Here is a 27,901-nt window from a genome sequence, read left to right on the forward strand (position 1 = left end):
ATGACATCAATTCTGAGATTTGGGGAGTTCAAAGAATTTTAATAAATAAAAATGCAAGTGATAGTTATTCTGAAAATAACTAGCAGTAGAAGTGTAATATGTTGCCCTGTGACATTTGAATTATAGATTGCTTTGTATTTCCATGATTAAATATCCATGATGTTTAAAAAATGATGAACTAAAAAGAAAATGGATGCACTTTAAATTCCTAATCTGAGGTGAAAGCAAAGAATAGCTGCAGCGATTAATGCATCCATTTGTCAAAGTGATTACATTTTTCATTTAAATTGTACAAATATGCCAAGAACAAAACCTTTCCCACCCAGTATTTTTCTCTGAATCTATTATATTAAATCTGCCAACAGTTTAAAAAGCTTAAAGAAAGCACTATACGCTATTTCCAAAATTTGACTGAAAGCCACTCATCTATTTTCAACAACTAAGACACCATCTAGCAGAAAACACCTAGTTCCATGCTGTCATGAAAACAGATAACTTTAGTCAAGAAGCACTTACGCTCATTTTATATGTTTATTACTGAAGATGACAATAAAAAAGTACACATGCATCTCATCCTGTATGTTAAAAAATGGTGTAAGACTCAGAGTAATGTATGAAGTTATAGTTCTATGGATTTTTTAATACCTTGAAATCCATCCTGACAGATGCAACTGAAGGCATTCAGATGATCAACACAAGTAGCTCCATTGTGACAAGGGTCACTGAGACACTCGTCCACCTCAATCTCACAGTTATTACCTGGAAACAAGTGAAGGATTCATTTAATTAGGAACATACCACTGGTGAGTCACCAGTGCAAGCAGCAACAAAATGAAATAACTGAGGTTAGTTACATACAGGGAACTTTTACCAGTGAGCTGTAAATTGTCTTTGGGTGTCGTGGTTTAGGCCCAGGCGGTAGCTGGGTGCCACCCGGCCGCTCACTCACCCCTCCCCCAGCGGGATGGGAGAGGAGAAGTATAACAAAAGGCTTGGGTCGAGATAAGGACAGGGAGAGATCACTCGCTAATTACCGTCACGAGCAAAACAGACTGAATGTAGAGAGGAGATTCATCTAATTTATTACTAGGCAAAACAGAGTAGAGGAATGAGAAAATACAATCAACTCTTAAAACACCTCCCCCCCACCCCTCCCATCTTCTCAGGCTCAACTTCAGTCCCGGCTTCAACCTCCTCCCCCCTCAGCGGCACAAGGGGGCAGGGAATGGGGGTTGCGGTCAGTTCAGCACACGTTGTCTCTGCCGCTTCTTTGTCCTCGGGGAGGACTCCTCTCAACATTCCCCTGCTCCAACATGGAGTCTCTCCCACGGGCTACAGTCCTTCACGAACTGCTCCAGCGTAGTCTCTCCCACAGGGTGCAGACCTTCAGGAGCAAACTGCTCCAGCGTGGGGTCCCCCACGGGGTCACAAGTCCTGCCAGCAAACCTGCCCTGGCGTGGGCTCCCCTCTTCACGGGTCTACCGGTCCGGCCCGGACATCTTCTCACTCCTCTCTCTCTCTGGCTGCAAAAGCTTTTTTTTAACTCTTTTGTTTTCCTTCTTAAATATGTTATCACAGAGGCGCTGATTGGCTTGGCCTTGGCCAGCGGCAGATCCATCTTGGAGCCGGCTGGCATTGGCTCTATCAGACACAGGGGAAGCTTCTAGCAGCTTCTCACAGAAGCCACCGCTGTAGCCCCTCCCGCTACCAAAACCTTGCCACACAAAACCCAGCACATTGGGGAATTCATTTCTTAATGGTTAAAGGCAAAATTGAAATGTATATATAATGTTCAACAAAGATATGATGGGAATTTTATAGAGTCATTTATAAATGTACTCAAAAATTTGCACTTCTTCATATTTTAAGGGCAGTAAAGTCTTGAGTCTTCCTGAAACATCACAAAAGTGTAAGTATGGTTTCTGAGACCAAATATTAAAATATCACAGTCTTTTTGTGTAAGATTCTTTTTCATTCATTTATTAATTTCTGGTTTTGTTATGGAGATCTCTATGAGAAGTATTAGGAAATGTTTCCACTATGGCCAAATAGTTTAATAAAGGGGTTTTTTTGAAACTAATAATCAAAAAGATATTGCCATATATTTTTAAATATGCAGAGGAAAAAATTATAGGTGCTGATTTCTAGTGGAGAATGATGTACCTAATATTTATTTCTGGCCTTTGAAGTAGAACAAAGCTCAGAAAGTATTTATTTGGATTTTGTATATGAATTACCCAAACTTATGATAGTGGCCTCAGATTTATTATTACTTATGCCTAAAAGGTAGGTCAAAAGTTCCTGTTTGTTTCAGAGGGGTTTTGAGGGCTTTATTTGGCCACAGAAAAAGTATAAGCTAAAAATACTAATCTGCCATTATGTAGATATAAGAATTCAAACAAACATTTCAATAAGACCTCACCAAGAACTGTCACAAGTGACATCAAACAATTTTACTTTATATTTTGATAATAAGGTAAATCAACCATAGAAACAAGATATAGCATTTCATTATATTACAGGCACAAATACTACAACTATTAAATTACAGATTATTTAATCTAAATGGATGCCTACATTAGGATGTAGAGCAACAAGTTAAGGGGTATGGAGTCTACTCAAGATCTGAATTCCTCTGGTTGCCTGTGTCCTCCCTGACTATCGAGACAGACACTGGAGTCACCCTATTCCTGCCGTAGGAGCTCTGTCAAAGTCCCTGCAGTTAGACAGGATGGATCTGGGCTGCAGAGCTGACCTGCTACTCAGGGAATTCCCACTGCACTTGGTTATTTCATCATACAGGTGATTAAAAAGAACTGAATCTGTATCTAGAAAGGTTATTTTTTTTTTTTTTTTTTTAAACACTGTAATCTGGAATTACCATGACAGTATGTTGACATAACGAAACTAATTTTAATCTAGTCAGACTCTCTATTAATGACAGTGACCTGCAGGGTAGGTTTAAGCATGAGTAGTTAAACCAGCCCAGGATCTTGGATGTATATTTGGTGGTTGAGGCCCTTTTTACTGCAGCCTTATTGTTACAGGAAGCACAAAGCAGATAAATTAAGGTCATCTTGCATATGGCTGGGAGTTGCAATCACAGTGTAAGACAGACACCCTGTCTAAAATAGTATAAAGTAAGAGTTATTGGAGTGGAAATAGTCCCTTGTAATCAGTATTTTTTACAGCTGAATACTCTTACACAGCCAAGTAGTTATGTGTGCCAGGAAACAAAAGTTGCTTCTGCCTGAATCAGAGGCACAATGCTAAATTATCACTATTGCTACTTTTAAATAACCTTCTTTTCTATGGTTTAGGACTGACTTAAACAGATGGTAAACAACACTCGTTTGAACCCACCTATAAAACCAGGTGCACAGAAACAAAGATAGCCACCCAATATGTCTTTACAGATGCTGGAGGCTCCACATGGTTGTGACAGGCAGGCAGCAACATCTGCTTCGCAGAACTGACCGGTAAAACCTGATGAAAAATAGAATAACAGAAGACATACAAACCTTGTTACCACATTTAGTCTGAGAAAAGAGACAAGTGAGAAAACAATTTTGATAAGTACTTTTGTGTTCTTGTATTTCAAAATTTTATTTAGGATAGGATAGAATAATCCAGTTTCTTTGAAAGCTTTGGTTTCATATACAAAGCAATTCTAAATGGAACAAAAGAACTGTATGATAAAACCATACTTGCAGTAATAATAAAAACCATTCAAGATACAATGGGTCAAGAGAATTTGATAGAATGTCAATTTCTTCAAGTGGTTTTATGCAGATACTCCTAATTTTATTGAAATACCAGTAAGCATACTGTTGATAAAAGCCTTCTCATTTTTATTGTGGTGTTCTGTACACCACACTAAAAAACATCCTATGTTTCCAAGCCAACAAAGAAAATTGTCCCAATATATTCTGTTATAAAGCAGATATTACATGATCTGATAGGTCTGACAGCTTATTGGTATTGATTTTTTGAAGCAGTTAACTTATAGTTAACAAGAAACCTAATCTTGTGAAACAGTGAGCATCCATGTTTCCTGTTGACGGCTACGTATGCACAAAATCTAAAAAAAATTAAAAGACAAAATATGAATTTACTTTTACAGTTAGGGCATATTGGCCACGGTATTACAGTTTCTGTAGCCATCATCAAGCAAGAAAATCATGTTTCATTGATGACAGCACCATTATTTCAGAACATACACAATAAATATTTACAAATAAATATTGTTTCAGTGAAAAATAGATGTTTTCAAATCCAATAAATCTTTTGTAATTAAATGATATCAAACAATTAAAAACAAGTCAATCAATGTGTGTGGAGTTAGGATCCAAGTGCTGAATATAAATTCCAGGTTTCAAACTTTAGACATTTTTGTTGTAACTTTTGTCAAAAAAATCAGTGAGTTGAAGTATAAGAAGTATAGCTTTCTGTTCTCCTATTAACCGAGCACTTTAAAAGTTTCTAAAGATTTTTAGATTCCTGCAAAAATAATGTTCCAGCAAAAATCGAAAGAGACTGGACCAATTTATTAGAATTTAACAATTACAGCATGAAAAGCCACTAAAGACTTAAACCAGAGATTTGGTTCAGTGAGCTAAATACAATTAATTCCCATTTCTTACAAACTTGGATACCAAGTCTGGTTGAAGATCTGAACTTCACATTTCATTTTAAAAATGATTTATAAAGGAATGCCATGGTTTAGTAGCATAGGTATTGCCAGAACAGAGTCTAGTGTGCCATCGAGTTGCCCCTTATCCGACCTTCAGTTCATCAGTGTTTTACACAACAAGGAGAAGAAGGAAGAATCTTTGGTCAAATATGTTCAAACAAATCTGTATTCCTACAGTATAGTGTGATAGCTTTAAAAAACTAAACATAACTCTGTTTTTATAGTGTTTATTAATTGCAGATCCAGAGTAAGAAATTACTACAAAATTTTAAAAGTTCAGTCCTGCTTGGGCCTAGTTTAGCATAGCCTTCAAATTAAAGGAAATGTAAACCATGTCCTTAGGGCACAACTGTAGAGCTCCTGATCTGGAAGATTTTTTAGTTTTTGAACAGCTGGTTAGATGAAGTAAGACAGCAAGTTCTGACCATCAGGGTAAATTGCTGAACCATATTGTGCTTTAGAAATCCTGGCTTCTATAACAAACCTTTGAGGCATAAATACAAGACAATGCATATTAAAACTGCCCTACATATGCAGTCACTTTGGTTTCAAAATCAGTAGATGCAGAAAGGTGTCTTCAAGCTATGTTTCTGTTCCATCCCAAACACCAGCTGTGCAACGTTCTCATACAGCTGGTTTTCCTCCCTGTTGATTGCTATTAAAAATTTAAGCATCTCTCTCGTTTTTGCCTTCGTAAATAGAGGTTAACATCTGCTTACTGAAGTACTGCATAAAACTAATATAAAAAATTATGATAAGGAAGTAAAATGGAAACATTAATCAAAGATAACAGTTATACACAGATATATGTGTAACTGTTATATGTGGTTATGTGAATGTCATCCAAGCGGAGATACCAAATATAGAAAAGCCAACATGATTTTTTTGTTTGAAAAACTATAAATAAATATTCATAATAACTTTATAGATTGGAAAGAAAGATATTAACCTATGTATGCTTTTATTTCTGTGTTTTGAATTAATTATCAAAGTATTGCAGCATGGATAAATACATCAGAAGCTACTATATTAAGTTGAAGAGCAAAGGGTGGAGGTTTCAGGGCCTGATTTTAATATTAAGCATTTATTTTTGTATGAAGTTTGTCATCAAAACAAATTCAACAGCAGTACTTGAGAATATACTATTTTCTGTAAAAAGAAATGAGCAAGTGTCAGTTTATTTTTCTGCAACAGGCAGTCAAAAGGTAGTTAATGAATTTAAATAATGGAGATTTAGCAGTAGAGTATTTAATTTTTTTAATTTGTTTTTTCCCCCAGAAATGCCACATTTACATTCTTCAGACATTTCTTTCTGATAAACCCAAATGTCTCATGACAAAAGTGATTTTTACTTGTCAGACTGTGACACTTAAACTTTGCAGGGATTTCATTGCATCCTGATCCGTTCTGACATAGTCCAGCCACACAGTGATTTGTGACAATTTCACTACATGGCTCCTTATATTCTGGATGGCAGGTACATCTGAAGCTATTAACTGGAACCTCACATTAAGGGTTATTGTCAGGGCCAGCAGGATTTGATGTGCGTTCATTCACTCTTATTGAACAAATGTTACTTCTGGGCAAAAAGTTACATGGTTCCTGTTAAAATTACAGCTCGGAAAAACAGACTGAATCAAATATCAGAATTTAATAAATTCATTGAAAACCTGGACAATATTTTCACTGTCATTAAGATTCTTATATACTAATGGGTTGCTAATTTCTCCTTATTTGCACTGGATATGATAATAATAACATACATGCCATTTTATTAATTTGTTTTTTTGAGATGGAGTGATTGTTGGTTTTGTCATTCAACACCTGTCATAATGAGATCCTACTTTTGCTTGGGTCCTCTAGAATTTGAAATGTAAAAATTGTACTTATTGCAAAAATTATACAAAATGTAAAATTGTAATTGTAAAAAAAAATGCAACCAATAATAGCATAGTTGAACAAAACAAAGGGAAATAAAGAGGAAAAAACATCACCTTTGGATGAAAGACAGGGAAAAAATGCTGCTATTGCCTCAGACAATGCAACAGGAAAGTGTTTTATTGTGACCATCTGCTCTAATAAATACATGTGATTGTTGTATTAAAGTAACCAGTCACAACTGTAAAAGACACAGTGGAAGATGTAATTTTTTCTGTTGTATCCTTCTAGTGTATATGATTTCTGGAAGTCAGAGATCAAACCCCACTAATTCTCAGTAAAGACAATTCAAACTTCAGCAATTAGATTAGAATAACAGAATTACTTTCTAAAAATTTAAAAAACTTCATATTCCAAAATGAAAGAGACTGAGAAATGATGCACATGTGACTTTAAGGAAGCTTTTGTGTTTCTTGAAGACTACTAATTTTCACAGGCAGACTTCCTGATCTAACAATGGTCACAAACTGAAAAATGATATTCTGTTCCTGTAAGAAATTCAGTTGTCATTTTATTTCCCAGTCTAGGTCGGGACAAGTCAAAACTTGTGTTCATGTGCACATAATCTGAAAGAAAGTTAAAACATGGTGTAAGAATATGCTATTATGATTATTTAGGGTGTTTGCACTTCCGTTTCTTACCGACATATTCTATTCATGAAATAAATAGATAAATATTCTAAGGCAAAATAATTCTAATGGATTTACAGTTTTCTGTCATTCAGGTTTGAAGTGTTTCAACAGTTTTAAATGTTTTGTAAAGTTTTCTGAACTAAGTAGTAAGTGAAAAAATAAAGCTCTTAGGCCAAAAGTCAGTTTTTATCCCATCCTGTCAGCATTTTCTGATGAAATAATATTTCATTGGATATTCCTAAAAGAGCTCTTCTGGCAGCTGAAAAGTCATCATTATGATGTATTTTGAATTTTATATTATGATTTTCTGACAGGAAGACTGAAAAAATATTTTTTCAGCAAAAACTTGTATACATCATTTAAGCTCAATTTAGCCTGGAGAGAAATCTTAAATAGCAGTCAGTCTGCCTTCTGCTTACCACTCACTTACTTTGGTATCAACACACACATCTACATTTTAAAATATTTTTGAAGTTCTGCCTCAGTCATATTAGGTTGCTTACTGTAAACACTAATGTGACAATGATGGCAAGCTGATGTACTTGTCACAGGCAACAAAGGGAGATTTCATCTAGGCTACAGATAATATCTTTTCTCCAAGATGGAGAAGACCAGTTCCGATTCAGGTAGTTCACAGTGGACAGAGCTTACAGGTAGACCTTGCAGACCTTGAAGCCTGAATCCACATGCCTTTCTGGCCCTCTTCTAGGCTTTTACTAAGCAATTACTGTAGTCCAATTTGTCCTAGTCACCTCTCTGCTAGGGCAGAAATTCTTGGCACAGGTGCAGTAATTTCCCTTCACTGATAAATTTGTAGTTGCTGCTCAACCCTGGAGATTTTTTTTTTTTTTTTTTACCTACACATGCTTCAGTTGTGCTCCTACACGGGCGTGTTAAAGGACATTGTTATTTCCATTTCATGAATGCAGTCCATTGTGGAATCAAACTGAAATTACAGGTTAGTGTGAACTCTGTATACCTGAATGTAAGTTTTCTGGCATATTTACAAATTAACAAATTGTCAGATTAAACTGAGTTCTCTAATAGCAACAAACTGTTCTCTAACAGTTTGGTCACTACTTACTGAACACCATTGCTTTTCTAATAATAAACTTCATTCAGCAATGAACTCTAGCATATGGATAATAATGAGTTTTTTCTATGTTTCATGATCAAAATCTGAATACCTACAGCTCCATACAGAGGCACAAATCCTTTAGAGCAAGAAATGTTAATAGGCTTTGGGAGATGGGTAATGGTTGGCAAGACACACATTCTAGCCATGTCACGTGGTGACTCTGTATGGCAGGTCTACATCTTAACACCATCTTTTAAAGTACTGTGTTCAGCTAGGTTTAGTTTAATAATTTTAATCAGCTTTTATTATTCATATAGGGAATACGATGGCAAGGCAGGCAGGGCACAGCCTCACTGACAAGCAATACAGTCCCACAGTACGCAAATGAGAAGAGCTAAGCAGGTCCAGTGCTGGTAACCAGGGTCTGCCATGGTCCAGTGATGACTAGACAGCCTGCAGTGACAAGGTAGGTCTGAGATGAAGCTGGGAAATCAAAGTCAGCAAGGCAAGGTCAGATTGCCAGGAGCCTGCTGGTACACTCTGACATCTGGCAGGGAACTACATCATTTCCTACACAAGCAGAACTCCTGACAAAATATCTCAGCATGGAGATTTCTTTTTCCACAACATCAGTATGTTGCTGAATCCCATTCAGCTTGAATTCTCTGGATCTGTTTTTGCAGATTACTGCCTGGTTGTTCCCAATTTGTATGTATTTGTTTATGACTGCCAAAGCGGATGTGTCTTCACTCAACTAAATCTTCTTTCTTTTCCAGACCATTACTAGAATTTTTGCCTGTCTCCCAGATTGGTGCCATTTACAAGTTCAGTCACAATATTCCCAATACCATCATCCAGGCCATTGGTGAAGAACATTGATGAAGAACATTAGTGGACCCAAAACCCTTCCAGTGAAATTCTTTTCCACACTGAATCACTATCATCTTTATTTTATTCCAGTAAGTTACTTGTCATTTAGTGGTAGTTTCACTGAGACAGTGCTCCCTTGGTTTCCTTATAAGAATGCTGATGCACTGAAGATATTATCACCTACTTCATCCTTATCCAGGAGGTTTATTACCACCTGAGAACAGAAATTGCAATGGTTTCACACATTTTGCTCTTGAGAAATCCATGTTACCTAGTGACTGATTGTCATCTTTTTGTTGCTTTCAGATACTTATAAATAATTCATCTTTACATTTTCTCTAGTATTTCTTCAAGAATTCAAGTTAGACCTGACAGTTCTATACTTCACCTCTGCTCTTTTCTATCTTTCTGTTATTTGACCTATCCACAAGCCAACAGCTCTGAAATTGCTCTGAATCATTTCTAAATACCACAGCTGAAGTTGTGGCCAAACAGACTTTGATGGATGCATTTTCATCTCAGCATTTTGTAGATTATTCTGGGTTTTTTGTGGTCAGAGATCTTCCTTTTAGACAGTTCAATGTAGTTGACTTTTTTTGCTTAAGGTCAAGCAGAAAGGATGTTGAAAACTTCTTGGCATTGCCTGTCAACAACTTTCTCTCTTTGTTAGGAAGCAGATCCACACTTTCTTTTCTCTCTTCTAAAGAATTACTCAAATATCAGCTATACATTTTGTCCCTTTTTTTTTTTTTTAAGGGTACTTCATCCCTTCTTGAATAAAGAGCAAAACAGCAGAACAGAAGTTAATCATCTAGAAAGTTCTTTTAAAAGGAGTGTCTTCATAAACTGCTGCTAGTGATCTTCAAATTTTTCTGTAAGATCTCTAACCTTTCTGTCATTTTTTTTTCTCTTCATTCTCCCTGTCTAGAATTTCTCTCTGTCAGTGAGGGCTAATGAGTGCATCACTTCTCTCTTAGCAGCCTGACTTGAGTGACCGTTTCTACTGCTTTGGACAAGCTCGACCTTAAGCCATATAATTTAATGAGAAGATGTAAGAGAACTATTGCTCTACAGTATTGCCTTTCAAAAAAACTCTCAAATCTAGGAAAAGCACCTCAACAGCCAAATACATCTTCCAATACTGTAGGAACATTGTCAGTTCCACTAAAAGATGGATTAGACCTAGAGAAAAAGGATTAAGTAAGAACAGAAGCATACTCTATACATCTCACAGAAATACACCACAAGACTTATAGCTATTACAACAGAAGTTTGATTACTGTACCACAGCAGGCAACTTCAGATTCTCTATTATTTACACTAAGAAGCCACAGAATAAGTTTTTATTCTGACTGTGCTTGCTGCCTTGGGATGTGTCAGACTATCTTATAATTTTGTGGTATGATGCATTAGAACAGGACCTAATGCTATTTTACGACTGCGGAATAATGTAGCCACAAAAGTAGAAAGAAAAAAGAAAAACTTTATAAAATAATAGCAGTTATCCATTTTCATTTTACTAGAAGTACTGCAAAGTGGTCACTGATGTGGCTTCTTTTGGGAGGATGTAAAGACATACTGAGAAGGTGATGTGCATCACAGTACATACCTTGTTTTTTATTACCAATAGGTATTTTATTACCCTTTCCTATATAATCTCTTCTTGTAACTTATATGCAAAAACTATTACATTTATAGATTGCCTTATGCATAATGAAAAAATGAAAGTAAGAAATTGCCTAATAGAAATAGTTTTGATTTTTCCATATCATTTTTTGTTGCATAATCTCATAGATCAGGCTAATATGATATCATTTAATGGAACGTAGCTACAGGACCTGAAAAATGACAAAACTTCAGCAGATAATTAAAGCTAAGTTCCACAAACATACTCCTCTCCTCCCTCTATAAAAAAATGACTGTACATGCTACTTTTATATTTTTTAAAACAAATTCTGTGTAACAAGACCAAAATAAATATTTGAGATACTTGTTTCAAAGCAGGCAAACTCAGTTAGAATCAGGTAAAAAAGCAATGCTGCTAGTAGGTGAGTATGTAACAGCTGACCTTGGCTTCTAGGCCAGTGACATTTTTTAAACATAAAAAATAATAGTTCACAGAAATAGATTAGTAATCTAGAAGTAAAAAATATCTTACTACTCAAATGTTGCTGGTTTACTTAGAAAATAAAGAAATAACATGCCCTAATTCTCATCTGATTTAGAGCAGCAAGCAAGATTAACTCAAATTAAAATGGTGGTGCTCCACCAATGACAAAGCAGAAGCGGAGCCATATTTCTTCTTACAAAAGAGAAAAATGACAAAAGAAAAAAATTATTTAAAAGCTTTTTTCAGAATGCCTGTTTTGTAAAAGTATATTTCTTAGAGGACTTTCTATTTGGGTTTTTTTCTCTCATTGATAGTTTACAGGTGGATTACACAGGAATATTTCTGCATGACTAGAATAAAAACAAAATCCAATCACCTCTTTCTCCTTGTGTCCTTTTTTCAATGCTGATATATACAACAGTCATGCTTTAATAGAATATATAGGGGGTGGCTTATGTTTTGAGGGTTTTTTTCTGCTTTAATAGTGTTCTTTGATGCTTCCTTTTAAATGAATTGATTTATAATTGCTTGCTGCTGTTACTTACTTTTAGTGATCTATCTTATATATCCAACACCCATACATTATTGATAGCCTTACCTTAATGTGTATCACCATCAAAAACTCTATTCTGCTAATCTATTTTTTTTTTCTGAAAAAGAATAGGAAGTGTTTCTAGTAGAAGGAATTAAGATTTAATGAGGAGAAATAGCTCCTTCATTCCCTCAATAGAGTACACAATTAATTCAGAATAGCACCTCCTTAAAACCAATAATGGAGACTGATGGAGAAAATTTACGTAATTTTTGTTCTGTCCTCAAAAGTTTATATTTATTTGACAGTTCGATATAATTTCCAAACATTTAATATTTCTTAGAAATAAATGCCTGTGAATTTCAATAGAAACCAAATATATGTGATGAGGTATGTTTTTATACAAAAGCAATAATAACAATATAAGCAACAATAGTAATAATGTATATTTTCTAACTTCTGATAATTACACAAAATTTAACTCTGCTTAACATCTCTGAAAAACAGATTAGTGGAATAGGAAGCTCCCAGTAAAATCAGCACAAGCAGTGGGCATTCTTGCTAGCCTCCATCAGTCACATCTCAGAGGCATTGCCTGCCTTTCAGAATTCATGTGACAAGAATAAGGAGATAAGAGGATGAGCTGCCCCCCATAGTGTCACCTGACACTGGATTAAAGAAAGAGCTCTTCAGTGCAATATTCTTATTTTAAAGATAAATTAAATTTATTACAGAAAGTAAGTTCAATGACTTTATTTAAAAGAGAATGGTTTCTGAAATGCAACATAAAGTTAGGCATGCATGTTCTCAGGAGTGTGAAAGTTTCTTAAAATAAAATTCAGGAAGACAAATAAGAAAATAAAATGAAACATACATAAGCCTGCTAGTTATGTCATTCATGGTATTAAGCTTGGCAGATAATACACAACCAAAATTTTGGGGTTGAATTATTTCTTAGAATTTGCTGATAACTATCCTCTTGGACAGAGAGAGAGTACATAGACATTCCCTTTCATCCATCCTCTGTTTTCTGGTTTATCTTTTGTGATTGTCAAAGATACTATAATTATAAGATCCAAATATGATCCTTCATTTCTTATCAGATTAGATACCAGAAAAGCTAGGAAAAAAAAAAAAAAAGCAAGATTTTTTCTAGTAACAGATAAGTAGGAAAAAAAAAAAAAGGTAGGTAATTAAAACCCATAAAGCACCAGCTATAGATTTTCCTGAAGGTCTGGCCAGGCAATTCTGTTAGCTGACAATGTCAGGAATTTTATACAATATTTTTACTCCTTACTAATGCAAATAGAGCCATAGAAAATGAAAACTGAACAAATGTTAATTATTTTTCAGTATATTGCAGGACCAGAAGGAGAAGATTAGTTTGACAGTGAATTGTTGAAGAAGGAAGTTATTTTAGAGAAGGGTAGGAAAGCATAAAGACAGAACAAAAACACAGATGAAGAATTAAATGCGTGTATGGAAATGACAAAGGAAAAGAATAAATGCTGTCCAAAATAAGGAATGTTAATATTGCTAAAATATTGTCAGAAGAACAAAGACCATTCTGGTTTTGTCCATATAAATACAATCCAGAATTTACTTTTTTTTAAATCAGAGATTGCCAAACAACATCGCAGATCATAATGCCAAAGCCTTTAGATCCTTGATTAGGAATTTGAATATATTTAGACATGTATTGGACAAATCACTTATTAGTTATCTACTTTCCAGAAATAGAATTTTTGGACTAAAAAATTGTTAAACATATAAACCAAACATATAAAATTTATGTTTAGTAGACACAGCATACTAACTTTGGGAAAAGTCAAAATTTGATTATCACTTTAATTGCTTTACAAATAGTATAATTTTAAGCATATTGACCAAAATTTTAGGTGTCTATAGCTGTTTTCTGAAAAAGGATGTCTGAAAAGAAAAGCTATTTGCATTTCTAATATCAGAAACAGAAGAAGAGAGCAGCCCGAGATTGCATCAACATGAAGGACTGACCAGAGCAATGGGTAAACTAAAACTCAAGCTTTGGAAGTCTGTAAAATAAAAAAAAATCTAACAGAAAAATTTATGGAAAACTGTGTACATGAGTGTTGGTGTGTGTGTTTATACATCCCCATACCTTACCCCATGCACATATATACTTTTTTTTTTTTTTTTTTTTGGTCAGGTGAAGGCATGTGTTCCTGCTTACTAACAAATGCTTCATTTCTCAACATTATGGAATCTCTAAGTGGGATGCATATGTTGCTGGCTTAATTTTCCTTTAAGGAACTGTCTTGCATAGCTGTTTTGTGAAGCATCATCCAAGGTAGGTTTGGGAATGTATATTGAAATGAAGTATTATAATATAAAAATACTCATAACATTGTCTCTGGTCATGTCTGCTGCCTTCTTGCCACCTGTGCTTGACAATGTAGAAGGGAAATGAGGAATTACACGTTATTCTTCTAGTCTCTGCCTGCTTAGAGCTGGCTTATGTGACAGAAGCAGAAATTTTCATGTACTTGCCTTTGTGTGGAAACTATAAATAGGCAGACTTACACTTAATAGGGCATTAAATTTATGCTTTTTGTTAACAACTCAGTAACTTTGTGTTTGTTTCTTGTTCTCCGAAATGGGGAACAAAGTTTCATTATCTCCAAGGTATGCTTTGAAAGCAAGCTAAAAGCTGTTGAAGATATAAAGTTTGTGGAATATAAGTGACATCTTGAAAACATAATTTTAAAATATTCATGGCCAAACAATCAATATGCAGAAGTAGTTACTCTCTGCAGTCTCAGAAGAGTGTTGGTATCGTCATGAGAATAGTAAAATATAATTTTTTAAAAAATACAAAACTGTAATTATCTGCACTACTATAGATTTTATATAGCATGCAGTGTTCTCTGGACAGTTCTTCCCAGTGAAGGTGCTGATAAACATCTTGAGTACTCTTTTCTGAGAGATCCATCAGTGTCTTACCTTACTCCTTTTCTTTCTCACCGGTGACAGTAGCCTAAATAAGCCCAGGTATCCTTCTACATGTACTCAGTTGTCTACGCAGCTAATCTTGCATGCTTACCCTTCCACTCAGCATTATTTAAGTTTTGTCCTTGATGGCCTTGTTCTAAACATGCATATGGCAATGAAAGATATTGATTTTCTATATAAAGGTATAGTTATAATGACATCTGTGCATGTCATTGACAAAATGACCATACGTACTGAAGAATGGGGGTTTGAGAGATCTCATTTTTAGGGTACATAATGGAAAAAACTGTGGAGTTGAAATCTGGAGCTGCTACACCTCAGATTCTTCTTGCCCACAGAGATATATGAATACAAACAAAACTTGAGGATTCTCAGGTGCAGAAGGGAATTAAGTGGCTTTCTAGATCTGATTCATTTGCTTACCTGAATAATAAACCTTAGGGGTTTTGTTTGTTTGTTTGTTTGGAGTCATCTTATTAATTTCTTATTATATGTGAATGGGCTTATTCTGTCAGCAAGAGGCACTTAAATACGGTGACATATTCCATTAATGTATCAGACAATAAGAAAAAGGTGGAGATGCCAAATATAAGAAGGAGCAAATGAAAAATTAGTCAACAGTTGGAGAGTTAAATCCTTTATAGAAGAGTAAACCTTCGGTGAATTATGAAATACAGCTATGATGGTTTTAACAGGTCTTTAAAGTAAGTGTTTAATACTGAGAGAACAGATGATTCCATTCCATTCTGTTACTGCTGTTATAGTAGTTTTAGAAATGAATAGACGCAAGCTAAAGGCTGTCATAGAGATATTTCTTCACCTGGGGGATTTGTAATAGGTTATTAGAGTATTTCTCAAGACATCACTGTTTTGTATCTGCTTTTGTTAACAGTAACTCAATGTCTTATTATCCACTTTGAAATAAACAGTGTTGTTTCTATTAGAAAAATGTCAAATTTCTAAGTCACCTGTTAAAGTTGGAGGATTGAATTGATGTTATGAATGAGCTGTTAATCAATAGAAATTTTTTTTCTATATTTTTAGCCTCATAAATGACAGCATGTTCTTGGAAAAAAAAGAGGAAGCCAGCAATTTTTTCTTGTTCTATTGCAGGAAAATTTCACTTACCACTGGCATGAAGCACTATACTGATAAAGAGAGGAACACAGGAAGAAAATTGGAATTATGAAAGAGAAAGTATCTTAGTAAAGCTATTCCACCTAATAAATTTGGATCCTTTTGCAACAGTGAGAAATTTGCCATGGGCTCTCTTAGTTTACTTCCTCTTTCTTCATCACAGCCTCCCTTAACATCAAACCCTCGTAAGAGACTTTTTAATGAATTTTGTGAAGTCTGTTGCTCTTCTCATTTGCCCTTCCACAGCTTCTTGTTTCCTATTTTTATCACAATGCTTTTGGATTCCATATTTTTCCTTCTACTACGCTTGACTGCAAACTTTACGCTGCCTAGTATGCGCTGGTGCATAATGAATCGTGCAATATAGTGCCATCATATGAATTTTTTTCTTCCTTCCTCATTTACTTCTTATCTTTTGTAAAAACTGTCTGTAATTAAAAGGTATATCTATTTCAAGAAATGTTTTTAATCGTGTCGTTTCACCTCTTTGTAATTTACCAAAATTATACGTATTCCAGTCTTTGAGTGCAAATGCTCACTAAATGCTCATTTGTGCAAGAATAATATAATGAAATCTCACATAAGTATAAATTGCAGTTTTGTTTGCTCTTTTATATTTATGTCCACTTTTTAACAGATAATGAAGATTACTTTTAAAAATTAAAATCTTACTGTGCTTCTGGGAACAATATAAACAAAGAAAAGGTACAGTTGCCAGTGCATTACAGAATACACAATTATGTATTACATCATGACATACAATCTGAATTCACAGTGTCCATGCAATTACATGACCACTGCAGGAATGATCTACTGTGATCATTTTTACCAGTATTTTTATTCACATAAATGTCAGAATGCAGATTTTCCTTTGCATGGAACATGTATATTAAAGTTTGTATTACAACTTAAAACATGTACAGCAGCTTAGAAGTATTACAGTTACAAGTGTGGAAACTTAAAACTTCACTGCACTGTCGTCTTGTTCTTCTAGTGAAAATAATGAAAGAAGGGAGAGGTACATATATCTCAAAATTTGATTTACATTTATTACATACACCATACATTAGTGTTTTAACTGCCTGTTCTCTACAGGGCTTAAAAGCAGAATAATGTTACACTGCAAAATCATTACAATTCTTCTGATATTGAAAAGATAAAACAGACAAACTGATGTTGTCTTTCTGCTGCCCTGACACTTGTTGCTTTTCATTTTGTAAGCCACAAGCAGCAATGTCACTGCAATTGCCTACAACTGAATGACTGAACTGAATATATAAATACAAAAAATGAATGTTTGGCAGAATTAATTTATGTAAATTTATCTGTGTTTTTGGAAATGTACAGCCTGCATTAAAAAAAAATTTGCTGAGCTTATCTAGATGTCATTAGCAAATGTACAACCTGTTATGTAACTCCTAGAACTGTCTTTAAAGAACTGTATTGCTTATTAAAGTGTGTCTTCCATTACGTTTATGAACAATAGAGTTATTTAGCAAGTATAATAAATATCAGGATAATCTACTTTGATAGGAAAATATTCTGAAAGCATGTATGAAGAGATTCCGTAGAAGTGCACATACAGAAATGCATATAGATTGGTTTGCATATCCATAGCTATGCATAGATACACATGAGAGTCAGAAGAAGATGAGACAATGAAGTCATCATCATACAGCTTACAGATTGCTTACAAATAGCACTGGTGGCACTGTCTAGATGTAAACAAAATTTTGGATGCGTTTATTATTACTATGTAAATGTAGCATTTGAGTTAAGCAACTAAGTCAACAAAGAAACTCTTCTTCTTTTCCAGGATTATTTTAAATTTATTGTGAGTTACTAATTTTGTTACAGATCAGAAATCTAACTGTGATTAATATGTCCATCAAGAATATCTAGCTTTTTTTGAACCACTCTGGTATAGTACAACTGTTTCAAATGACAGATCTTACAAAATTAAACACAACTAGAAGAAAAAAATCAGCTGAGAGAATTTAAACTGAAAAAATATGAATGACGACAAGGAATCCTTCAAGAAATTGTTATTATCTAAATCTAAATATTAGTTGCTTAAAAACTTCAAACCTACAATTAAAGCATATGTCTAGATAAAATAGTCTTAAAAAACAAATAGAGAACAAGTATAAAACTGGGTAAGTTCATAAAAATTAATATCAGCAAGAAACTGGAAGTTAGAAAATAATAATAAAAGAGCCTAACAAGTAAAAGTAGAAATCTGTGACAAAAAAAATAGAGACATAAGGAAGTTTTAAAGTATAAAAGCTAACAAACAGAGTGGGCTGGGTTGACTCCAGCTGTCAGGTATTCTCACCCAGTTGCTTGCTTACTCTCCCCCAGTGGGATGGGGGAGACAATTGGAAGGGCAAGAGTGAGAAAACTTCTGGGTCATGATGAAGGCAGTTTAGTGACAAAAAAAACCCAAAACCAAAAAAAACCCCACCCAAAGTGATGCAAAGGCAGTCCCTCTCCACCTCCCACCAGCAGACTGATGCCCAGCCAGTCTCTGAGCAACAGTACTTTAGAAAAACTCTCCCCTCAGCTTTTATTGCAGAGCACAATGCCATCTGGTATGGGATATCCCTTTGGTCAGTTGGGGTCAGCTGTCCCAGCTGTGTCCCTTCCCATGATCTTGCCCACCTCCAGCCAACTCGCTGGTGGGGCAGAGTGAGAAACAGAGATGTCCTTGACACTGTGCAAGCACTGCTCAGCAATAGCTAAATACGCCTGTGTCAGCAACGCTGCTTTGGTCACAAATCTCAAACACAGCACTGTGTGGGCTGCTATGAAGAAAATAAACTCCATCTGAACCAGACCCAGTAAACAGAGCCAACCAATTCTTTGTTTGGAAGGAATACCCATTAATGACTAGTATTTTTTTAGTCTTTTCAAGTCTTTCCGTTCTGATGATGAGCAGGTCAGGGACTCTTTCCAATTATATCTTTCTCAATTCCAAATAATGAAGAACAGTGGTTTGGTTGGTTTGTGGTTTTGTTTTGGTTTTTTGTTTTCTTCTTGGTGGTTTGTGTTTGGCTTTTTTTTTTCCCCCCTTAATGAAACAGTGACAGAGAAAAAGGAATAAGATAGTGAAGATAAAGGTAGACAACTCTTTTCACATTTTCAGGATCCAGGCCTGTTGGATGGTATGAGTGATGTCCTGTGCAGAAAGGATGGGTTACACATCTGCTTTCTAGATTCTGTCCTAGGTCCCCAAATGGGGCATTTTTTGCTAAGCCTTGTTATCATCTTCCCTCTGTCGTTCTCTTAGGTTGACGCTGATCAGCATTCTTCTGTTGTATTACTGTACTTAATTTTGTCTGACGTTTTTGCTGATACACAAAATTCTAGTAACTGCCCTCCTATAGTAATGCATGAGTTTCGTGAGGACATAATGATTTATTCAATATGTTATTTCATACACCCTAGAAAGCTAAACTAAATGGCAGCCTTTCCTGTACCAGGCTTAAATAGCGTGATGTAAATATTACTGGGGAGGAGAGAGGAAGGACAAGTTAACCATTACGCTGCAGAGTGAAAAATCAAATGGCCTAGGAAAATTATTTTTTCTACTTCCTTATTTTGAAAATACTTTAGAATACTTCTGATTTTTTCTTTATAAGAGGGCTTTCATGACTTGTGCCAATTTTAGAATTGTCACCTTTTTCTGCTAGGCCTTTTATGACTAAAATATTACAAATAATGTAGCAATTAAAGTCTTTAATTAATTTAATTTAATTTAAAGTCTTTAAAGGCATCCATGAAAAATTGAAACAAACAGTCAGACTTTCTATGGTAGCAAATGGCTGGACATTCTTAGGAAGCTCACTATTAGAAAAATATCTAAATATACTCTCAAGAACACAGAAGAATTACTACAGTTACTAAAAATATATTTAGCATTTCAGAAATACCAGAGAAAAACTAATGCTAGTGTATGGATAAGCTATAAATGTAAGGAGGAACTCCTGGGAAGGACCCCTAATGATGTTCCCTGTCACTCATTGCTTCCAGGTACCACTTTTGCAAGAGTCAAGTATGTGGCAGGTCCTGGGGAGCCACCTGCATAACCTCTGCTTCTCCAGCAGCCCTGACCATCAGTGGCCTCAGCCCTCTTCCTGGATGAAGAGTCAACGCTGATATCTCATAGATGTGACTGCCCATCAGACGTTTCAGTATAAAGACTTTGCAGAAGAGCTTAACATCATGTGAATGTATTAACCTCTATTCCCCTAAAATATTGAGTCCACTAACAACTGCCTTCAAGGAGTTCTGTACTTGCTTGCTATATGAATACTCAAGGCATCTTCTGGAAGTGGTAGACTGCTGACCAGCATTTCTACAGCTGATTAGATGGACTTGTTTAGAAAGAATGCTATCCTAGTATAAGTTAGGATGTTAGAGGTATAAGAAAAATATATGACTTACTTACAAATTGTATAAATGAATTGTAACTTGGAGCAAGAAATTGATAATAGGAATTTTAAACTACGTGTCAAGTCATCTTTTTGGTAAGCTGAGCAACAGTTTCATGCAAAAAATACTAGAGTTTCTTATCAAGCAACTTTGAAATCAAAGCAAAAAAATAATCATTACAAATCCTATGTTAAGAGTGATTGTGCAGCAGCAGCGTGAAAGACTGAACGATTTCCTAAACATTTCCCATCTATAATCTTGATGATTCACTTTATTTTTTGAGTCACAGCATGCAACACTTTTCCTAAGGTCTCTTCCTGGAGTAAAAAACTTTCATGTATAAGCTTCTACTTCATAATAAGGGTTGCCAGAAAGGTTTGAAAGAAAGTACAGTCTTATTTCATGGTACAGTAAACTTTAATAACAGTGAACCTCCCAAAAAGGAAGAATTTGATTTGCAATTTTTCTGTCTGTGAGTTTACTCTTAATCAGAAGTATTGCTCCTTTGATTCAGTGTATTAAGTTGAACAAAAATTGATTCTAGGTTGAATCCATCAATCCAAGCATCTCAGCCAACAGGATTTTCTGCTTCAAAATCAGTCTACTTTAGCAATCATGCTAATCATCCACTAATCACATTGAAAAAAGAAATATTTATGTATTCAGTTAGGTGTAGGAGGGATAACACATCACAGAGGCACGAACAGGGATGGGAAGGAAGCTGTGTAGTAGTTGTAAGGTTTTTTTAAAAGACAAAACCATGAGAACGTCCTGTAAGAAGCTAAAAAACACCCTGTGTGGTCAGCGTGATGGTGCATCTAGCCTAGAACTGCCTGAGAGCAGAAAGAGAGAGACTATTTAAGGAAAGCGTATTAGCTTAGTCACTTCCAGCAGCCTGTTCCCTTTGAAACCTCCAAGCATTCAGGTGTATTAAAGAAGTCAGTCCTTTAGTATCCCCTTACAGCCTTTTTAGTTGTGAATTTCTCTAATCTCTTACCAAACCTTCTAAATAAATTCTCTAGCTACATCACACTCTGTGGTCACAAATTAAGAAATGTAATGTCATCTGTTAAAACTTCTTTTATGTGTTTTAGTCCAAAATCCAACCAGGTTTTTTAAGTGCCTTCTTGCTTCTTGTGAACAGGCTTCTGTGAACAACAGTTCTGCTTTCAGCTTAGCCCCTGCTTTCATGGTTTTTTTTCTTTCTAAGCTTCCTCTCTTTCCCTCATGCTTTTCTTTTACAAACTTAAAGGGTCCTTGCTTTTTTATAAGGCAGTTGCTCTATCGCATTGATCACTTCTGTGATCTGTCTTTCTGAATACACTCTACAAATCCAACATCTTCTAGATTAATATTTCCTTAAATATCAGATTACCTGAGGAGAAATTATAAACTTTAAAGAATGACTTCTCCCTTCTTCCTCAAACTGTGCTTCTCTATCATTTCAAGGCAAGGTTTCCAGATGACAGACTGCTGTTGTAATAAACTTTTTATTACACCATGATAGCAATTGGTTTTCATTTTGTTTTTTCTGTTGTTAAAATTCAGTATAGATATGAAGCCATTTTCTAGTGGAAGGCTAAATTAACACATGGGGAAAATTATATTTGAGAAGTTTTAAAATATTCATACAAATTCTGGCTTTGGAAAAGCATTGCTTATAAACAAACACTTATATTTTTCAGCTACAAAGTTGACTGATAAAAGGTGACACCCTAATAAAGATTATGGAAAACTTTTAGATATGGCCGAAATGCTTGCAATCTTAAAGACTGTGCGTGTAGGCACAGGTAGTTCAATTCAAATTCAACTAAAGGTATTACATTTGTAAAGTATACATAAAATTAGTCAAAGATTATTTAGTAATAGAACCACAAGATAATTTATGTTGGAAATGACTTCTCAAGGCCATCTAGTCTAATCCTCACGGTGAGCAAGACCAGCTAGATCAGGTAGTTCAGGGAACTGTCCTGTCAAGATCTGAATATGTCTCCAAGGACAAGGATTCCACAAGATTTCCAGACAACTTATTCCGATAGTTAACTACCTTCATAGTGGGTTCCCCCCCTAATATCTAATCAGAATTCTTCTGCATTCTAACTTGTGCCCATTGCCTTTTTCACTGCCACAATTTTCACCTCTGAGAAGCGCCTGGCTCTGTCTTCCCTGTATCCTCCCATGAGGTAGTTGTAAACCCCAATAAAAATCTTGTCTTAGCCTTTTCTTCAGGCTGAACAGGTCCAATTACCTCAGCCTCTCTTTGTGCATCAGGTTGTCCAGGCCCCTGGCCATCTTCATGGTCCTTTGCTGGACTTGCCCTGGTAGGCAATGTCCTTCTTTTAGTGGAGATTGCAACATTTAGGCACAGTCCTTCAGATGCAGTTTCACAAGTCATGAGTAGAAGAAGAATCATCTCCAGACCTGCTATCTACACTCTTCTTAACGCAACCCAGGATGCGTCTTTGCTACATGGCTGGCTCACGTGCTACTTGTTGTACACCAGGACTCCCAGGTTGGTTTTTTTGCAAAGCTGCTTTTCAGCCGGTTGGCCACCAGGCTCTCCTGGTGCATGGGATTATTCTTCCAAAGCTGTGGGATTTGTGGTTGTTTGTTGAACTCTGTGAGATTCCTGTTGGCCTGCTTCTCCAGCCTGTCAAAGTCCCTCTGAACAGAAACCCTAGCCTTCAGCATATCAATCATTCGACCTAGTTTTATATCACCTGTGAATTTCCTGAGAATGTAACCCATTGTCCAGCTGACTAATAAAAACACTAGACAGATTTGATTCAAGTATCAAATAAGGATGAATGCCACTAGTTACTGATTGCCAACTAGGCTTTGTGCCACCTACCACAAATACTTCAACCATGGTGGTCAAGCCAATTTTGAGACCATCTTACTATTTGCTTTTCTAGTCTGTATACCTCATTTTGACAACAGCTTTACTCAGGGAGGTCATGTCAAAAGCCTTTCAATGTCAATTGCATCCACTGCTCTCAGCTTACCCAGAGTGCTGGCTATTTCATGACAGAAGGCTACCAGACTGGTTAGGCATGATTCACCCTCAGTAAAGCTATGGTGATTGTTTCCAGTCAGCTTCCTGTCCTTTATGTTCTTGCATGCAGCTTCCAGGAGCATTTGTTCTATAATCTTCCCAGGGACTGAGGTTAGACTGACTTGCCTGTAGTTGTCTGAATCCTCCTCATTAAGATGGGGTTTCTGTAGTCATCAGAAGTCTCCCTTAACCAGTATGACTATTCAAAGATAACAGACGGTAGTCTCACAATGATGCCAGCCAGCTCCCTCAGCACCTGTGGATGCATCTCATCAGGTCCCACATACTTATGTCTGCCTAATTTGCTTAAGTCCTTCCTAATTATTTTCCTCTGCCATGCATAATGCTTCACTCCCACAGATTCTGCCTCTAGGCAGAGCAATCTGGGAGTCACATGAGGGTGAACTTATCAGTAAACATAAGCAGGGAAGCCATTTATAACCTCTCTCTTTTCCACACCCTTTGTCACTACATGCATATCATTCATCAACAGGCCCCTGTTTCCTTCATCCTTCTGTCACACCTGCTCAGCTTCCTGCACATTGGAATGGACCATTACTGTGTTTGAGAACGTTGTCCTGGGCTCCTTTGCTGTCTAAGGGTGAGGATCCAGTCAAGCAGATACTTCAAACAAAATGAGCTTGCCTTAAATTTAGGGCTGTGATTCTGCTGCTTGTCTCTTCTCAAAGATTTTCAAATCAGTCACTGAGACCAAGGCTGCTTTACATCCCTCACCAGTTTTGACTTGTTTGTGAGTAACAAGTCCAGCAGAACATCTCCCCTGTCATCTGGTTGATCACCTATATAAAAATTTTTTTCTCAACACTGCAGATGTCTCCTGGGTTGCTTGTGCCCAGCCCTGTGAAACCACCAGCAAATACTGTGGTCATTGAAGTTGCACATGAGTTTGAGAGCCTGTGAGGGTGAGACTTCTTCAAGGTGTTTAAAGAGGGCTTCATTTACTTCCTCTTCTTGATCAGGTGGTCTGTGGCATATGCCCACTACACCACCTGTCTGGGTTTGCTCACTAATCCTTACCCATAAGCTCTTGACTGGCCCGTGATTCATTCCAAAACAAAGCTCAGCATATGTGAGGCTCTCCTTTGCATAGTGTGACACACCCCCCCCACCCCCCCCAACACCCTCTCAGTTTGCCTTGCCTAAAGGCCCAGTATCCTTCCACTGCAGCACTCTGTGTTGGCTATCCCACCATGTCTCTCTAAACCCCATGAGATCATTGCTGTGCAACTGCACACCCATTACTAATTCCTCATGTTGCATGCATTTCTGCATGTGTACTGAAGAGGGAGCCCCTCAGTCGTGCTGCTTTCAGAAGTGTGGGAGCCTCCCCCACTATTCTGTCCCCTAGACACTTTCTCATTGCTCCATGTGCCTTCACCTCTCTTCCTATTAAGGCAATCCTCCTGTGGAGGAGTGCCCTCTCATCAGGGTAGGAAGCCTGTTGCCAAAAATGCCCTTATTCCACTTTGTCGGGTGGGCCACATGTCTCACCAGTAGTTACTGTACTTCAGAGAAGGCACTAAAGGCTAAAGATCTGTCTGCAATACTAGCCAGACAGCCAAACGTTCACCTGAATGATGTGCCCAAACCTACCTAAGCCTTTGACTTTCACTGAAAAGACTGAGGAAAACACCTGGTCTCCCAGGCCATTCTTCACTTTTCCTAGTGCTCTGTAGTCACTCTTCAATTTATTCTAGATGTCCCTTGGTAGTACTGTTGATTCCCATTTGGGCGAGAATGCAGAGGTAGCAGTCTGAGGGCAAGGTGAACATCAGCAGTCTCGCCAAAGGATCTGAGATCCAAGCACCCAGCAAGTAGCAACTCTTCCAAGAAATGAAGACAGGTATACAGATGGGTTCCTCTATCCCCTGCAGAATGGAATCTCTTCTATTACCCATCATTTGTCCCCAGTGCAGGCAGTTGGTTCAGGTTCCACGGGCCTCAGTGCCTTCTCTGATAGATACGCTCTGTCCTCTTCTATTCTCAGGGCACTGTACCTGTTCAGTAATTGCAGGTGTGCAGGCAAAGAAGGAATATTCCTTCTGTTGCTAGTCATAAGTTTCCAGTATCCCTTATCTTGGGAGTCTCCATCCACTACTCCTTTAAGCATAATCTACAGCTGTCCATCTTTCCTTGCATCATGTGGCTCAGGCTTTTGCCTCTACAGGGTATGTGGAAAGACTTTCTTGATCTCCTGCATTCATCCCCTGCGACAGTGTGCAGTCTGCTCACCTTTTTCCACAGGTGAGGCCACCATCACTCCCACCCCAGAAAGCAGCATTGTCTGCAGCCCAAAGCCTGCAGGGCAACATCACACTTCAGGAGTACTACCTGCATCAAGGCTTCTGCTTTACTTAGGGTATTTTCTTCAGGTGATGCTGGAGACTGTCCCATAGCACATTACCACCATCATTGCATAGATCTTAGTGTTGAGCATAGTTTCAAGGACAATCTTGCAACAACTGATAGACTTCTACTCTCCACAAACCATGCTTCTATCTACCAGATTTATACCTGCTCCCCAAGCTTCAGCTGAGTAGTTGCTTGACGCTTTCTAATTAGCAGTCAGGTGAAGATGGTGTGTATAGGTACTCCCTAAAAAGGAAACAGCTAACAAGCAAAGCTCTCGAGAAGCTATTCCTCACCTAACGTAGCAGCCTGCCAGAAGGCATTGCTCAAAAAGGAAGATTCCAGAAGATATTTCCTGCAGTTCATTGGAGAAGCCTAGAAACTGCTATGATAACTGGCATGTCTGTGTTACGTGTTCTATCTTCTGTGCTCGTAGCCCTTATGATGCATAATTATTATATATAATTTGTCTTTTATTTATAGACCTCTGTGCTTTCTTCTTTCAAATCCAGTACATGCATACATAACCTCATAACTTCCTAGACTAAATACCATCTAAATCATTCATTTTCATCCTGTATTTTGTAGATGTGTTAATTCTTCGCAAAGGCTATATGTAACAAGTGTTCAAAAATATTAATGAAAACTTTATATAGTCTGAGAATTCATATGTGTACTTCTTACAGCATTTTAATAATTTCATACATATGATCTCACTTTTTCAGTCCTGTAAAGCAGGCAGGTGTTTTCATACTCATTGTTGTGTTTGTGATTGCACAAAGCGAAGCACCCTTTGACAAAATGAGGTATGACATTTGGTTTATCCACAACGGAAAGAGTAATGAAATAGTCACAAGCTTTGCAATTTATAAAGTAAAACTAACTTATCACATCAACATATAAGAATCCAGTCTTAACAAATTAGCCCTAGTAATTAATAATAATAAAAAAGACAAAACTTTGATATTCTGCATCCTGCAAGTCTATTGGGAGACTCAGATCTTAAAAGAAGTTGTATATATGTATGTGCATATATAATACACGCATACACACACTTCTATATATACTAATACCCATATGTATTTATGTGTATATTCAAGTTATTTTTATGCACATACACTGTGATTTAGTGGCAGTGCTGACTGTGAGTGCTATTTCTGTTTCACACTTCAATAACTTTCAAGCTATTTATACATTAGACTTGAAATAGCTTGTATACATTTTTAAATCTGCAAAGAAACATATATAATTCTTATAGGGACATAATAATTTTAATTGCTTCTTTTTCCTGTCCATTATAAGCAAATATTTCTGTCCAAATATAAGCTTGATCCTTCTACCATTATATTGCTGACTTGATGTGTTGGAACAAGGTTTAATGCAATGTAAGGGATGTAAGAATATGAAAAAACTGCTACTGAAAAAGTAGTCTCATTTCATGTTTTATTTGCTGCTTTCCAATCAGATGATGACTAGTTGACCCACAATAAAGAAAGCAGGAAAAAAATCTATAATTACTCATGCTATACAAGTATCACATGTTTAGATTAGCTGGTTATATTAAAAGATATTACATTGCAATGTATATTAGCTGTCCTGTAGCACCAATCTAGCCCTACAGAGAAAAAGTCACACTGAAGCATATAAGTTCATATATCTGTAAGATACTGTATATTTGATAAAAATTGTGTATGCCATATGAAGACAGAAAAGTTGATCTAATATTATTGATGACTTCAGATATTAATAGCTTCTCTCATCACTGCAAGCAACTCTTTTGACAACTACTGTATAAATTCTCTCCATTTTTTTATTCAGTGTACCATAAGAAATTTAAAAAATAACTTTTGCTAGTAGAAAAGATGGAACTAAAATAATTTTACATTCATGGAAGGAAGAATATTAACTTTTGTAAAGATTTAGAAATTCAAAATTCCCCGAAGATTCTGGGGTGACTATCACTGACAGTGTTGGTTGATTTCTGAGACTCTTCATCCATCAGTTTGCAAGGCAGGACTTCTGGTACTCAAGTTATATTTTGTAAAAAAATTTCGCTGACACCGG

General features: G+C 36.4%; 1 protein-coding gene across 1 annotated transcript in view; it reads right to left on the minus strand.

The window, feature by feature from the left end:
* The window catches only part of EYS (eyes shut homolog), a 916,770-nt gene that overhangs the window by 612,461 nt on the left and 276,408 nt on the right, over nt 1-27,901 (minus strand). The window contains exons 15-16 of the mRNA XM_054819879.1: nt 3,364-3,486; nt 646-759 (exon numbers count right to left, since the gene is read on the minus strand). Of these exons, the coding sequence (XP_054675854.1) occupies nt 646-759; nt 3,364-3,486 (237 nt within the window). The remainder of the gene's footprint in view (nt 1-645; nt 760-3,363; nt 3,487-27,901) is intronic.

This window comes from Grus americana, chromosome 3, assembly GCF_028858705.1.
Source record: "Grus americana isolate bGruAme1 chromosome 3, bGruAme1.mat, whole genome shotgun sequence".
Lineage (NCBI taxonomy): Eukaryota > Metazoa > Chordata > Aves > Gruiformes > Gruidae > Grus > Grus americana.